Here is a 14,698-nt window from a genome sequence, read left to right on the forward strand (position 1 = left end):
GTTGATACTATAACACGAAAAACAGGCATATACTCTGTTTATAGTTTCAGCTCTTGCTTGGCCAGTTTTGGTGCAGATACTAAGTATGTTAGGGTCAGCATGGTCGACAAAGATGAAACATTTGACCTTTTCATTGAACGGCTATCCAAAATCCATCGAGAAGTTGCACCAAATAAACCCTAGTCTTCTCAGGACCGTCATTAATCACATGTTTTCTTGTTGGGCAGTGATAACCCACACCACCACCACCCCCTCCCGCGCCTTTAACAGAAATCTTTAACTTTTAAGCCTTTTGGAGTTAACGGTGGCTCCACCACCCCTTTGTAGATCCTAACGATATCTGTCAAAGGGGGGGCGGGGGGGGGAATATCACTGCCCTTTCTTGTTTTCTTTTCCTTACATTTTCTGATGGGGTTTCTTATCCGTCTTCTCCCCCACTCCACTATGGTGTTTTTCTTTAGTTTTATTCGATGATTCTTGCTAGGTAGTCTTTATGGCAAAACAGGCATATATGTTACTGGAAAATATTTGAAAGCACCGTTTATTTATGTTGGAGAATTTGCATTGATAATATTGATAGTTTTGGTAGTGTTATAACATGAAAGTACGTTGGTTTTTTTAAAGAGAGAGAGAGAGGGAGAGGGGATTCTAATGTTGCGAGATTGATATTTTTTGAAAAGTTGGTTCCTCGTGCCCTAGGAGGAAGGTGAAACTAGCCACCATTTGGATCACTTCGGAAGGAAAGGAATGCTAGGCTCTTTAAAAATTTATCACAATGCCCTTCATTCACTTGATGGGAAAAAATAACCACAGGAAAATTGGTCACAAATTGAGGGCAAGACTAGATATGCAAGATTCACTCAAATGTGATGGACTCAATTTGTAAATTTCCAAGCTCGAAGACTTTTGCACACAAGGCAAAGTAGGAGACATCTTTAGCAAAAACACTTTATCCGCGGATTTTAGAATCCGGGATTTCTTCAAAATTGTAGATAAGAGACAAGAGAAGAACTTGACCGGCCGTCGTTTTCTGACTTCTCACCCTTCTTTCCATCAGCAAGAGGGTAGCAGATCATCCCATGTTTCCAGGTTTTAGAAATCTCAAGATGCGGGAGAGATTTCTAAAACCTGGATTTCTCACTTAAAATCCAAGAAATGCTGTCAAGACAGCATGCAGCAGCTTGATAATGAACCCTCTTTTACATTATTTTCAAACTAAAAATCTAGTTTCTAAAATCCATATATCCAAACGGCCCCTTATATTTAATGGAAATGATTTCAGCACTCCACTCTTTTTATCAGATGCACAAAAGCATCTTATCGTTTAGTATTTAGAGGGCTTGTAAAAGTCCTTGGAAAATGACATTTTCACCCCCATGCAGTGTGCATCTGCCCCCCTTATAACGTGAACAGTGACGCTTTTTTATGTCAAATCACAATAAAAGGGGGTGAATGCACACTGCATCGAGGGTGAAACTATCACCGCCCAAGTTTTTTTAGAACTGTAATATTATTCTGACAACCCTTTAAATACTACACGACAAGATGCATCGCACATCTTATAAAAACATAGCAGTGTTGATATCATCTCCCTATTTAATTATTTGGTCTTTTAAGTGCCTATAGATAATTGTGTACATGAAACGTAGTATCTCTATGTTACCATTCAAAAAAAAACATCTCTATGTTACAGAGTTTTGGTGCCTAAATTAAAGTGGGGGCCATACTATTGGATGATCGAAACCATTCATTTGTTGGGCCTTCTAGATCAACGGGCTAGGATGGATTATCAGATCAGGGTGAATTCAACAGCAATGGGCAGGAATCGTGACACTTGGGCCAACAGGCACGATCATATCGATTCTACATGGTATAAAGGGGCTCAAAAAGGAAAAAAAAATTCTAATAGCCAGTCTTTTTAGCATCTTTTGTATTTATATATTTTTTCAATTATATTCAAATTTAAAAATCTGTTCCTGTTGGATGCAGATCAAGTTTACATTTAACTGATAATAAATTTGATGTTTAGAAAAACAAAATCCCACTGCCCTGTTTATTCACAAAACACTAAAAAAAATGCAATAAAAAGGGGAAAAAATCATATTTCCGTGCCAATATTTTTATTATTTTTTTTTCTTTTTATTTTTCTTCCCAGCTTGTAACCTGCTTTCAGAAGTCTAAATTCCCAAAAAAAAAGACTCAAATTCTCACAAAAATGGGTAAAAACAATTTTTTTATGGGTAAGAATTGCACCCTTAAGAAGCACTGTTACATAAAAATAATGACAAACACAGGAGAAAGGCAAGGAAGCATTCGCCGAACATACCAAGGATGAGAACAATTACCTCTGATAGCTCTTCAAACCAGGTGGGCTGTTTAGAATCTCTGGGGCCATGAATTGTGGGATTGGGGGGTGTGTGTGGGGGGAGGGGGGAGGGGGGGACTAGATGAGCCTAAGTTCGTACTCACCCGCCATTGTTATGTATCTGACCCATGGAAGAGACTGATAGCCGCTTTTCTCGATGATTTTCAAGTATCGGACCTACAAAATCACATAGATAGATAAGGAAAGAATTAGCAGAAAATGATTGAATAGTCATAGTCACAGATATCCAAATGTATTTTGAGAAGGAAATCAAACATTTTTACTTTTTTTTTTAGTTTAAGAGCATGAATTTTATGCGGAGGACTTGCGCGAATCTTCTGAAAAAGTTTGGAAAGGAAAAATATTTCTGAAATTTCCTACTTTTTTTTTAAATGGCAAAATTTCATACTATTTTTAGACACAAAAAAATAGAACTTGAACCAATCCTATTCAATCGTTACTTAGAGAGACATTAGATTTATGATAATATCCCTCTAAATTAACCATAATCATATCATGTCCCTCTAAATCATGGAAAGAAAAAGCTTTCCATCAGAAATAGTTTTCTTGCAATCCAAACAGGGCCTAAAGGAAATACAAATGCATACATTTAAGTGGCAAAGTTTTTCTTTCTTTTCAATCAATTGGATATTTTCATGAGAAAGCAAAGAAACTTGCTTAATGCAGAATGCAGAATGCAGGGTGATAAACCTCCCTAGATACACATTGGTTCCCAAAACTGCCTCTGCGGAGTTGGTTAAAATGTGAATGCAGAATGCTGGGTGATAAACCTCAAATATTCCAAGTAATAATAATAGTAATAGTAATAATAATAATAAAAGGAACAACTATTTTCCATGGAGGATTTGATTGTCTAAACCCAACGGGTAATTCCTTGGCTTATTTTTATAGAATGCAGGAAGCATTAATAGAAGAGAGGAGAGGAAACGACAGAGGCAAAGATTGGCTGCCACAATAACTTTTAATATCTTCAATGGCCTCTTTTTCCTCCCTGCATTCATCATCATCACCATCATCCTCATTCCCTCTTCTATCCCAGCTATTTAATATTAAGCTTTCCCATGATACCTTTCTCCTTTGGAAAGGCCAGATTCTCCCAATTTTATGCGCCCAGGATATCCTAGATCGCTTTGAAGGTTTGGTGATACCTCCTGGTGAGCTTGTGAAGGTAGGAATGACGGTCATACTGGAGGAGATTCAAGTTCGCGTTGGGAGTTTAGCCTGAAAATGAAGATTAACTCTAATTTCTTTCTCCCATAAAGTACTTCCTCAAGCCCTCGATTTGACCTCTGCTCGTGATTTATTGAAGGCTCTTCATGCCTCTACTCTGAGCAATTTCACGCCTGTATTATGCAATTACAAATTGGGCTTCAAAATTACTGAAGGCAAATCATCCCTTCAAGATTAGTAAGTTCGGATGAAAGGTCTCTTCAATTGGTTTGCTTCCATCCAGCAGTCCCTTGATAAGCGTGACAGGTGCTCTACACTCTAGGGTGCTTGATGATGATTAAGCTATGTCCACCACTATTCTTACTTGCCAAGTTTGCAAGACTTTTTATGAGATTCGTGTGCTTCCTATTCAACATGATGGCCTTAAGTTTGTATCTAAGGCTATTCAAAGTGTCCCACATCTTCTACGGCCTCAATTGGCAACTTTAAGGTTCTCTACTCATTCAATGCCTCCACATGGACACAGAGAACTATTTTGCAATCCCAAAATCCTATCTTCCATGCTAGGACAAACATCTTAAGATAGACTAGATTTTATTCCTGGGAAGGTTCAGGATGAAGTTCATCCAAGCTATATTATAGTAAAGACCATAGAAGCACGAAGCGGGTGCGGATGCGGGAGTGGGGGCGGGGAAGCGTGGAGGTCTAGAAGAGTCTAAGGTTGGGAGCACCGTGGGAGCGTTAATGTAATATTTTCATTATGTCTTTCAAATTCAAGTACATAAAAAATAGTAATGTTTAACTATCTTATATAATCTTTCAAAAGTAATAATTTCTAACCGTCTTCATTTTCATGCCCACTTTCCTGATGCCTTCTAAAGATTTGCCTCCGTGATTGCTCCAATGAAGTACTTTGAACTGTTGGAGGAGGAATTTGATGCAAGTTGGTTAGGGAGCTACTAATGGAGTAATAGGAGCGTATTGGGAGAGGTTTCCATCTCTTTGGGATTGCGCTCCCTGGAAGCTCCTTCTTAAGGAGCGCCGAATTGAGGTTCCAAGTTGGAAGCGGCACCTCGAGTGAAGATTTGTGCTTCTAAGGTAAAAGACCGAGTTGTTGATGGCATTACAAAGAGGCCCACTTTGAATCATTATTACTATATAAAGAGGCCCACTTCATTATATGACGTTAATGAAGGGATTGTAAGTAGACTCATCCATAAAAAATCTCTCCATCGCTTCTCTCTAGCCTTCATCACATTGTCTCAAACGCATATTATGTACACCATGAGACATCCCTGCCCTAATTTCAGAGTGATGGAGGTGAGATAACTGGCAACTTTTTCCAAGGATTTGCCCCATTCCTGCAACCATAATTAGTTCTTTTCAAACCTGTGAAATAAATGTAGTATAATGACTAGTTGCTGAAAGAGACCATGCATAGAATCACAAGCATAGTTACTAGAGTGGGATGTGAGGGCTCTCATAAAGGGAAGCAACAAGGAAGGGTGTCAAGGGATGTGATGGAGAAGTCTTAAGGGAAGTGAGCAATATGTGCAAGAAGTAAAAATTAGTAAAACATATAAAAATAAAACTAATTGTAAAAAATTAGGGACAGTTAGAAATAAACTGTAGTAATCAAGTTTTTAATGTTTGCAAAATTTAAAAGCAAGTGAAAAATTAGTAAAACATCCAATGCTTGATCAATAGCTCATTAGACTGTGTCCAACTCATCACAAAATGGTCAAAGCCGAACCCAAGAGCGCCCCCCCCCCCAAAAAAAAATAAAAAAGTATGGAGAAAAGGTAGTGACTCCCAACAATTTGTAGTAGTTAAGCAAATCAAAGCCATACATTTACCTACTTGTTCAATCATTTAGCTACTTAGATGAGACCTATACTTTCTGCTACTACTCTTATTGATCAATAATAGTTGTGCCCTTACCGCCACTGTTAATGAAATAAAGATGGATTGGTCTGGATAAACATCTATGAATTGTGGAAGATTACTTTTTTTTTTTTTTTTTTTTTTTTTTTTTGAATGGCAAATTGTGGAAGATTCCTTGCATGAATGGAAAACGATGCCAGATTCATAGCAGAATTGAAACTACGAGTTATTTCTTATAATAGAACTACTCATAATAGACTCCAATATGGTTCCCCAACCACTTAAGCATCCTTAGAAATCTACATCATAGCATTTGTACATAATATTTACCCAGTTGGAGCAGAAAAAATTACTTATAACATAAAAGAAATTACTTAATGCCAAGAAAGAAATATATAGGTGCCAATCTCTGTAAAATGACTTAAAAAAGGGCGGCCCAGTGCACTAGGCTCCTGCCATTGCATGGTCTAGGGAAGGCTAGATGTACGCAGCCTTACCCCTGCTTTGCAGAGAGCCTTACCCCTTCATTTAACATGACTTAAATGAAGGATATAACTTCATGAAATCAATAATCTTATTTACATTGAACATGAACTGATGCTAGTCAGATAGACAATCACACCTAAGAATTCATTTCATAGAGCAGGCATTTATGTCAAGAGGAACTTACCTGTATTCCAGAGACAGTAAAATATGGAATCTCAAACTTCACTCGGATGGGAGCTTTTTTCTCGGGGGTTGCTTCTTCAGCCATTATACTTGGAAGACTGAATTCAGCCCTCAACATGTACTCCTAAATGATCGGTAAAAAAAAATTTCAAGATCACAATTAAAGCATATCTACATAGATATTACCATGCCAATCCCTCCATAATTTTGGCTACTAACAAAAGCTTAACTGGAGGCTGGTGAGGGGAAAGAGTAATGAGTTAAACCCACACCTTGCCACCAGGGAAGGATTTTATCTTCCAGAGCAACGCATCATTTTCAGGGGCATATGCAGCAGACCCCATGGAAGTCCGTATATTAGGGTTAGTAGCGTCTGATGTGACGGGCAGCAGAATTTCAACATTGGTTGCTGTGCTGTATGGGGAAAACAACAATGGATAAAATCAGGTGGTTCAGAAATCAACTGCCACTGAAAGGCAATATTTCAGCAGAAAAAACATTTAGATATAATAAGTTTGTAACATAATAAAGTGAAAGGTACCTGCGCTCTTTGAATTGGCTCCGTGCCTTTACCATTACCTCTATACGACTTCTTGAATGCCTTTCCACTTGAGCTTCAACCCAGATCAGAGGTTTAACCTGAAAAGGCAGATAAAATGAGCCAGCAGCAACAACACTAGCTAGTCGATAATACAAAATGCAAGAGGTAGAACCTGAGTACTGAGTCTGTATGTCATCAGATCAAAAGATCCATCAGGTGGTATGAAGGATATTGTCCTGTCATTCTCAAAACGGGCCAAACGCACACACCTAAACCAATATAAAGCTGTCAAAATCCAAGTTGCACTAAGAATATAATGTAACAGTGCCAATTTAGAATGATGAAATAATTGCTCCCATTAATATGGCGATATAAAGTCCATGAACAAGCAGAAGAATACAACTAGAACAAGAGTTAGCTACGTACTGATGAAACTTGATATCATCCAGATCAATGGCTTTTCCTTTTGTTGTTCGACCTTGTGCCTCCAGAAGTATTCTATCGTTTAGGCCAAGCTTACACTCAGGCATACCACTGCCACAGAAGATGCGTTATTAATTATTAGTATCTATGAATGGCTGTACAGCAAGATACTTTATAAATCAAGCATATAAACAATCTACAAAGGAAAAAAGTACACCTGCAAAACCCTGCTACCAACAACTGTTGTTAATATGATTTAAGAACAAATATTTCAGAATTCTGCATGAGATAAGGAATAAGGACCCTGAGGTGTGTTTCTCTAAATAAGGTTCAACCGTATGGATTTAAGAACAAATGACATAATTATGCAGTTATTTACATATCAGTACTAACAGGCGCCCTCAAACTGGAATAGACGGAATGAAGAACAAAATTTCCCAAGACCGTAGAGATGCTTTTGTCAAAGAGAAATTCTTGCTGTAGAAACGAACATTTTTGGTTTTAACCCTTACAAATTAAGTAATAAATTGGTATTAGAGAAGCCCTTTGTATGCTTCTTCCTTCATGAAATGCTGTATTGGAGGCAACATGGTTTGCACTTGAGTGGTGCCATGACCAATGGCAGGATAAAATAGGCTAACTGGCTAGGGTGTAGGATGTAACTATTAGCCTCGGAGCAGTTCAAGGTAATTGTTCCTTTTACATTAAAAATCCAATGTAAAGAAAGTAGAGAACCTCTTCCTAACCTAACAAAAAATACACCAAATAGATAGCAGAAATGATAGAAAAATAACTAAATGAAATTACTTAAAGAAACCTAGATGACACAGGAGACATACAGATACGGACAGATAAATGAATGGCAAAGGTAGTTTTATAAGGGATATTTGTGTGGCACACTAGCCATGTCCTGTGTAATATAGTAATATTAAAAGCATAAATTTAGGAGTATCCTACAGAAGTAGAAGTGCAAAACTTCTTAGGGTAAGTGTTACGGATAGGTGAAAACACCTCCATTTGAATTAACGGTCGCGATTTCCTCTGGCACGTGTCGATCCAACCAAGGTTTTAAATTTCGGTTTCGGGTATAATTTCGGTCCTCACCGAAACCGAAATTTCGGCGGAAATCCCGAAATTCAGTAGAAGGGCTCGAAATGGCCGTATTTCCGAAATTCAGTAAAGAAATAAAAAATTAATATTTTATCGAAAATTTTGCCGAAATTACCAGAATTTCTGAAATTTCAATTGAAATTTACGAAATTTCGACCGAAATTTGGTAGATTTCACCAATTTTGGTTTCGGAACGTTTCGGTTTCGGTCCTGACCGAAATTTAAAACCATGGATGAAACATAGGAGACCCTATCAGCCTTTCATTCTGGCTTCTGACCTCCACCCTCAACTGGTGTTGCTGGTCACCCATTGGCTCCAACACCGGATGTACCCCTTCTTTATAGCTATCGACTTGTTCTGACAAGTCCTTCCCAGTTCGAGAGCGAGGCACCTTCATCTCCAGAGCACCTCTTCTCAGTTTTGCTTGCAGCATCTTGTCAAACTGACTAGCACCTATTTTCGACGTTGCAACTTCTGTTGGCAACTGGCATCCATGGTTCTAAACTGAGCTCTTAACACGCCTATGTTTAAACATCTGTTTGGCACCGCTAGCCGAGCCGATGCTCGGAGGGAGACCCACTCCGCCGTCAGCACCTTGGCTCTGGCATATTCAAATTCTTTTTTCTCTTACATCCCCATATCAACCTCTGGCATGTGGCCAAATATGTTACCCAAAGCTTCCACAATGGGTTTGATTCAGGCAAAGGGCCCGTACAAACTTTGATCTGGACCTCTGATTTTAGCCAAGACGCCGGCCCAGGTCTAGGAGCGCCGCCGCCAAACCTAATCATTCATTAAAGGGAACGTGTAAAGACCTACCCTTGTCAATCCCTGTCTAAATTAAAAATCTAGATCATTAGCACCGTAGGATCTATAATTAAGTAATGGGATCGACTTCGGATCTTGTGATATTCTCATTTATTCGTTTTTTTTTTCCTCATTAGATCAAGTGATCTTAGAAATCAACGGCCCAATTTTGTCCCTAAAATTCCTAAACACAATTAAATAATTAGAACTCTTCCAAAGAATTAATTTTCTGCGAAAATATTTCACAATTAGAATAGAAGGGGCAAAGAATTTCTGAAATGGGATTTACTAAGGGGAGGTCCACCCAAAATTTAATAACAACACTATTAAATCTAACTTGGAGATAATATAAAAAGGGGTATTTGAGTAATATCTTGTTAATGAGGGGCAAAGTTGGAATTTTACTTAAATTGAGGGAGATATAGAAACCTCCCCAAAACTAGTGGTCGTGCACAACTCCTAGAAATTGAAGTGGGCATTTGCATAGTGGGCCACAATTGGGGGTGCCATTACCAAAAAGAAAAGGAAAATAAATTATATGGTGTTTCTTTTATTATGATTTTTACGTTGTTCTTTTGCTCGTAGCGACTTGACGGAATCGGGTCGTTACAGAACGGAAGGATAATTACGTATATAAATCTAAATAAAAGATAAAATTTTACATGAAAGAGGGTATCCCGTAGAACTGGACCCCTATCGCTCTTGTCCCCGCACACAATGCCATGTTCCATGGACCCAGACACTCTCTAACCTCTCCAAACACATCCCTCCCATCTTGATTATCCACCTCGCCATATACTTGCTCTTTTATGACTCCACAACCTTCCTAGATAAGGACTCCTAATTCTAGACAGTTTCCAACTCTACACCTTTAGAATGGGCGGAGCCAGAATTTATAGTTGGGGCGTGGGGGTGCTAATTTACACTTTGCCTGCATCGGTCATTGTGGGGGGTGAGGGTCGCTTACTAGTTTTCTGTAATAATTTCTGCAGCGCATATTACCGACGTTCAAGAACGCCGGTAAATGTAACACCGGCGTATATTCTTACTTTTAGCGCAGGTAAAACCATAGGCTATATGTCTCTCCACCCCTGTTCTTTAGTGCGTTGCACCTTATAAACCACAATGTTACACTTGCCTAACAAGACAAGCCAAAGGAGCTACCTCAATGGTCCCACCACCTTTGAGACAATGAGGCCCCCACAAGGATCCTCAATTTCACACACAATCATGCTTCATTCTTCATCCAGGTGCCAACCTACTTGCTACCTCAATGGCCCCACCTCCTTTGAGACAATGAGGCCCCCACAAGGATCCTCAAATTCACACTTAATCGTGCTTCATTCTTCACCCAGTTGCCAACCTACTTGCTTGGACACACTAACAATCACTAGTGGCCTCCTTGGATTCACACTGGCCCTTGGAGCCTACGAGCCCTTCACTACTTTGTAAACTAGCCCAAATCATCGACACTCTACTACTACTTGCCACCAAGTCATCCATCACTAGGAACTCTCCTACTACTAGCCACCAAGTCATCCATCACTCGGATTGAAAAGTTGTTTCGATCATCTCACGCGCATTATGCCACGAACTAGCATGCAATATATAAGCTCAATGCACTCTCCATATCAGTATAGCGAAGTCACATGGTTAAACTATACACGCACTGGTGCTCACATCAAGGCCTTCAAAAGCATTCTCAGATGTGAAACTCATTTTGTAAATCACCACCCGAGTACCTCAGCCAAAGCCCAAATTTTCAACGAGAGGGAACACCTAGAAGGGTTCATTCTAGTCCACACACCTTTGGTTAAACCACGTGATATATAGAAAGGCCCTCCCTCTCTGTAGTCAAGTAAAACTAATCTTTGGTGACTCTATCAATCGGAATCTTGCGCCAACTAGATTTGGTGAAGTATTCTACAAAACGAATGATCACGCATGCCATCTTCATCTGTTGGGAAGGCCAAGCACACAAACATGATCGATCAAGGCTCTGATACTAGGCTCTATGTAACATTGTGAAATGAATTGAGTAGGTTCAAAAATCAAAGCTTTGGTTAGAGTTGGGAGGCAATGAATGTAAGTAGGTGACTATGGTGATGTCCCTCCATCATTGTGACTCCTCTCCAGATAGATGGAGTGAATAATTTTGCATTTTCGGACAGAAATTTTTTTCATATTCACAATGAAACAAATGATTTGACCTATAAATTAGAAATGTCATGTTTTGATGACATGAACTAATATGTTCACTCCGTAACAGGCTTGTATATAGGTGGAATGCAAAAGGAAATACCTTTTGCACATGCAAAAATGTACTATTCTGTTTTCTTTTTAATATAGAGATGTATGCTTTCCGTCATTCTTTAGAAAGTTATTTGGTCAATAATATATACATATGTTGTAGTCTGAGTATGATATAGAAACAGTTAGGGATCCTGATAAAGTATAATTGTACTTGCCACAGAAAACAACCACGAGATGAACAATAATCATACAGACAATGAGATTATTTTTTTTCAGTAATGAATGATTCAAAAAAAAAAAAAAAAAGATGAAATAAGCACCTCAAATATGTTCTCATCTTTAACGCTCCAACAACATCTGATCGGATAATTTGCCCATTGCTGTTGACAAGTATATTGACGCTTTCCACCACATCCAAGAATATCTGACAAGACATGAACGAACCTTTCCTAAAGATATAACTAGTGACAAATAACAAACACTAAGAAACATAGGGGAAAAAACCTACTTCATTTTTCTTGTACCGTATGCCTTCACTACGCCAGGACACCGCATTTGTTACAGCCATGGGAGGTCGCTGAGTGACTTCCATCCTGTATGCATCTGTTTTGATAAACTCGCTAAGAATCTTTGCTTCAGTATACTGAGGGTAACCAAAGTCCATCATTTCATCAAGTAACTCATACTGCCAAAGCCACACAGCATTAAAACCTTACACAAAATGTGAGCAGCATTGTTATGCTGACCAAAAAAAAAAGAGCATGCCAGTTTCCTATTAATATATTCTCAGGGAAATTAAGATTCCTATGTCAACATAAGCAAAGATTACATATGCAGAGGGTACAAATGAATGTTAAATTATAATCTTACCACAACAACGAAATTATCTCTTAGAGATTCTTCTTCTAGCTCTTCAAAATAATGCTTAAATACCTGTCAGTATGGACACCTCCTTTAATCTCAGATTCCAACCATGTCATTCATTAGAAAAAATAAAACCTATCTAAATTTTCACTTCAATTGAACAACATGGAATAATATAAGAGATCTTACATCAACAACTCGATGCAGAAAGAGAAGAAGACTGGCAGCATTACAGTTCTGCCTTGATGCAATCATCAAGTAAACATTATTGTGTTGTATAAACATGTATGTGACACCCTTATCGTACACCACTGGATCTTGACACTCCGGATCACCCTAAACAGATAAAAAGAAAAAATTGGACAAAGTTCACGTCAAATTCAGCTATTTTCTTCTTTCATTTTGATAAGCAAATCAAATCTACTCAACTAAAGTAGGCTAAAGCATTCAAAAGTACAAACTCATGGAAAAGAAAAGATTGGACTAGGTTCATGTCAGATTTAGCTATTTTCTTCTTTCATTCTGCGCAGCAAATCAAATCTACCGAACCAGCGTAGGCTAAAGCATTCAAAAAGTATCGACTCATGGAACACCATATTAGAAACAAAAATCTACCAAATTCGTACTGAATCAAACCACTTTTTCTTTTAAACACACTTCAAAACACATTCAAAACCCTAACCGGTGGAAATGCATCCACTAAAACAAGGAAATAAGTACAAAAGGAGAATTTTCTATCCAAAAAACACCAAACTAAATCAACGGAACCCTAAATCAGATAAAATTCTACAATCAAAACACTTTTTTTCTTTTAAAAATACTTCAACGCATTCAAAACCACAACAGGTGAAAATGCATCCACTAAAACAAAGAAAGAAGTACAAAAAGATAATTTTCTATCCAAAAACCACCAAACTAAATCTACGGCAGACAAAATTGTACAAAATTCAAAAGAAATTCCAGATTCATGGCCGAAAAGCGCAAAAACCGGACCAGATCAAACCAAAATCTATTCAAACCTAAGAATTATAGGCATTCATTGATTAAAAGAAGAAAGAAGAAGAAGAAGAAGAATTGATGAAGAACTCACCTCTTTCTCGATGAGCTTTGTGAAGAATCGCTCAGCCTGCAATGAGGAGACATCACCACGGTAATCTCGCCAAACGAGAACACGGCCTTTGATGTCGAGAAGGAAGAGCGCCGAGGCGGCACCAGCCATAGATTTTGGAGATTTGAGAAGAGATCGGAATCAGATCTCAATAACGGATCTGGTTTTGTAGGTCGAAGACGAGATTAAGGTGGGGATTTCTAGGGATTCCTGCTTCATTTCAGTGTTTTTTCGCAGTTGAATTTGGGGCAAAGAGAAGAGAAAAGAGAGACAGAGAGAGTTTTTATATTATACATTAGATTAGATATAGGGGGATGGCCCTAGGAAATAAAGGGGGGAATATATCACTACCCATTTTTCCTTCACTCCGACTCATATAATCTGTGTGTTTTTACTCGCATCAGAATACCATGATTGAGAAGTGTGGGTGTCAATGTCTGGTGATCCAGGCCGTTCAATACTGTGGGCCATGATTCAAAAGATCTTGGGGTGAGTTTGGATTGTGGGAATCGGCAATCAGAATCGGTATCTTATTCCGATTTTGCCGATTCCAGTGTTTGGTTCAAAATCAGTATCTTTGGTTTTCTTTGAATGTGTTAGAAACCATTGTTCTGTTTGTTCTGTTTGTGTATAAACCCTTGATTTGTGGTGTTTGGTCTCCATATTTCTTTTATTAGTTATTAAGGTTGTGAGTTTTTTATTTAGGTTTTTCATTGTTACATACTTACATAGCACAATTTGGAATGGAATATGAGTTTGTGAGTTCTTTGTAGGATTCCATCTTTCTAGGACATTTTTACCATTCAGATTTGAATGCCGCCGCGCTCTGCGTGTTTGATGAAATCCCTCACCCAAACTGTATCTATTGGAATCTCATAATTTATGGATATAATTAGAGCTTCCTGATGAGAATGTGGTTTGTTGAAATACAATCATTGATGGGGTGTTAGAAATAGAGACAACTTGGTTGCTTTAGATCTTTTCTGTTGGATGTTATATGGATTTTGAATGCACACAAAAAACGAAAATGGCAATTAGATTTTCATTAGTGTACATATGTGATGAGGCAAATCATGTTCAGCAACATGTGTGTTGAAAGGAAACATGGCAATTAGATAATGTTTCCTAGACTAGAAATAGTATTATACTTGTGTTTTGAATGTACACTACATAGAGCTATATGCCCATCACGTGCAACCGTGTTTGTTGTGATTCTAGAATTTATGACTTTTAAATTGGCAATGGCAATGTTTATTATTAAGAATTAGGGGCAGACCGAGAACAACTTGGGTAGAAACAGTGAGGAAAGACTTGAGGGCTAAAAACATAATAGAGAACATGACCTTGGATAGGAGAGAATGCAAGAAATTGATCCATGTAGACGAACCCAACTAGTATCAGGATTAGACTAAGTCAATTTGAGCCGGGTAGATCTTTTCATCTTCTTCATAAAAAATTTCTAAAGGATTCATTAGCAGATAG

The 14,698-nt window shown here is 38.2% G+C and overlaps 1 protein-coding gene across 1 annotated transcript; it reads right to left on the reverse strand.

Moving 5' to 3' along the window:
• Positions 1-2,216: 2,216 nt before the first annotated feature.
• On the reverse strand, positions 2,217-13,536 carry LOC143854669 (AP-1 complex subunit mu-2-like). Its single transcript, XM_077364742.1, has 11 exons — positions 13,199-13,536; positions 12,298-12,444; positions 12,115-12,177; positions 11,753-11,929; positions 11,565-11,668; positions 7,077-7,184; positions 6,823-6,919; positions 6,651-6,748; positions 6,382-6,523; positions 6,111-6,233; positions 2,217-2,542 (listed from the first exon to the last, which is right to left on the reverse strand). Exons 1-11 carry the CDS (start codon positions 13,325-13,327, stop codon positions 2,444-2,446), a joined length of 1,287 nt encoding a protein of 428 aa, XP_077220857.1. The 5' UTR covers positions 13,328-13,536; the 3' UTR covers positions 2,217-2,443.
• Positions 13,537-14,698: the final 1,162 nt, after the last annotated feature.

Source organism: Tasmannia lanceolata, unplaced genomic scaffold (genome assembly GCF_043159265.1).
Source record: "Tasmannia lanceolata isolate RefF3 unplaced genomic scaffold, GAP_Taslan_0.1 ptg000020l, whole genome shotgun sequence".
Lineage (NCBI taxonomy): Eukaryota > Viridiplantae > Streptophyta > Magnoliopsida > Canellales > Winteraceae > Tasmannia > Tasmannia lanceolata.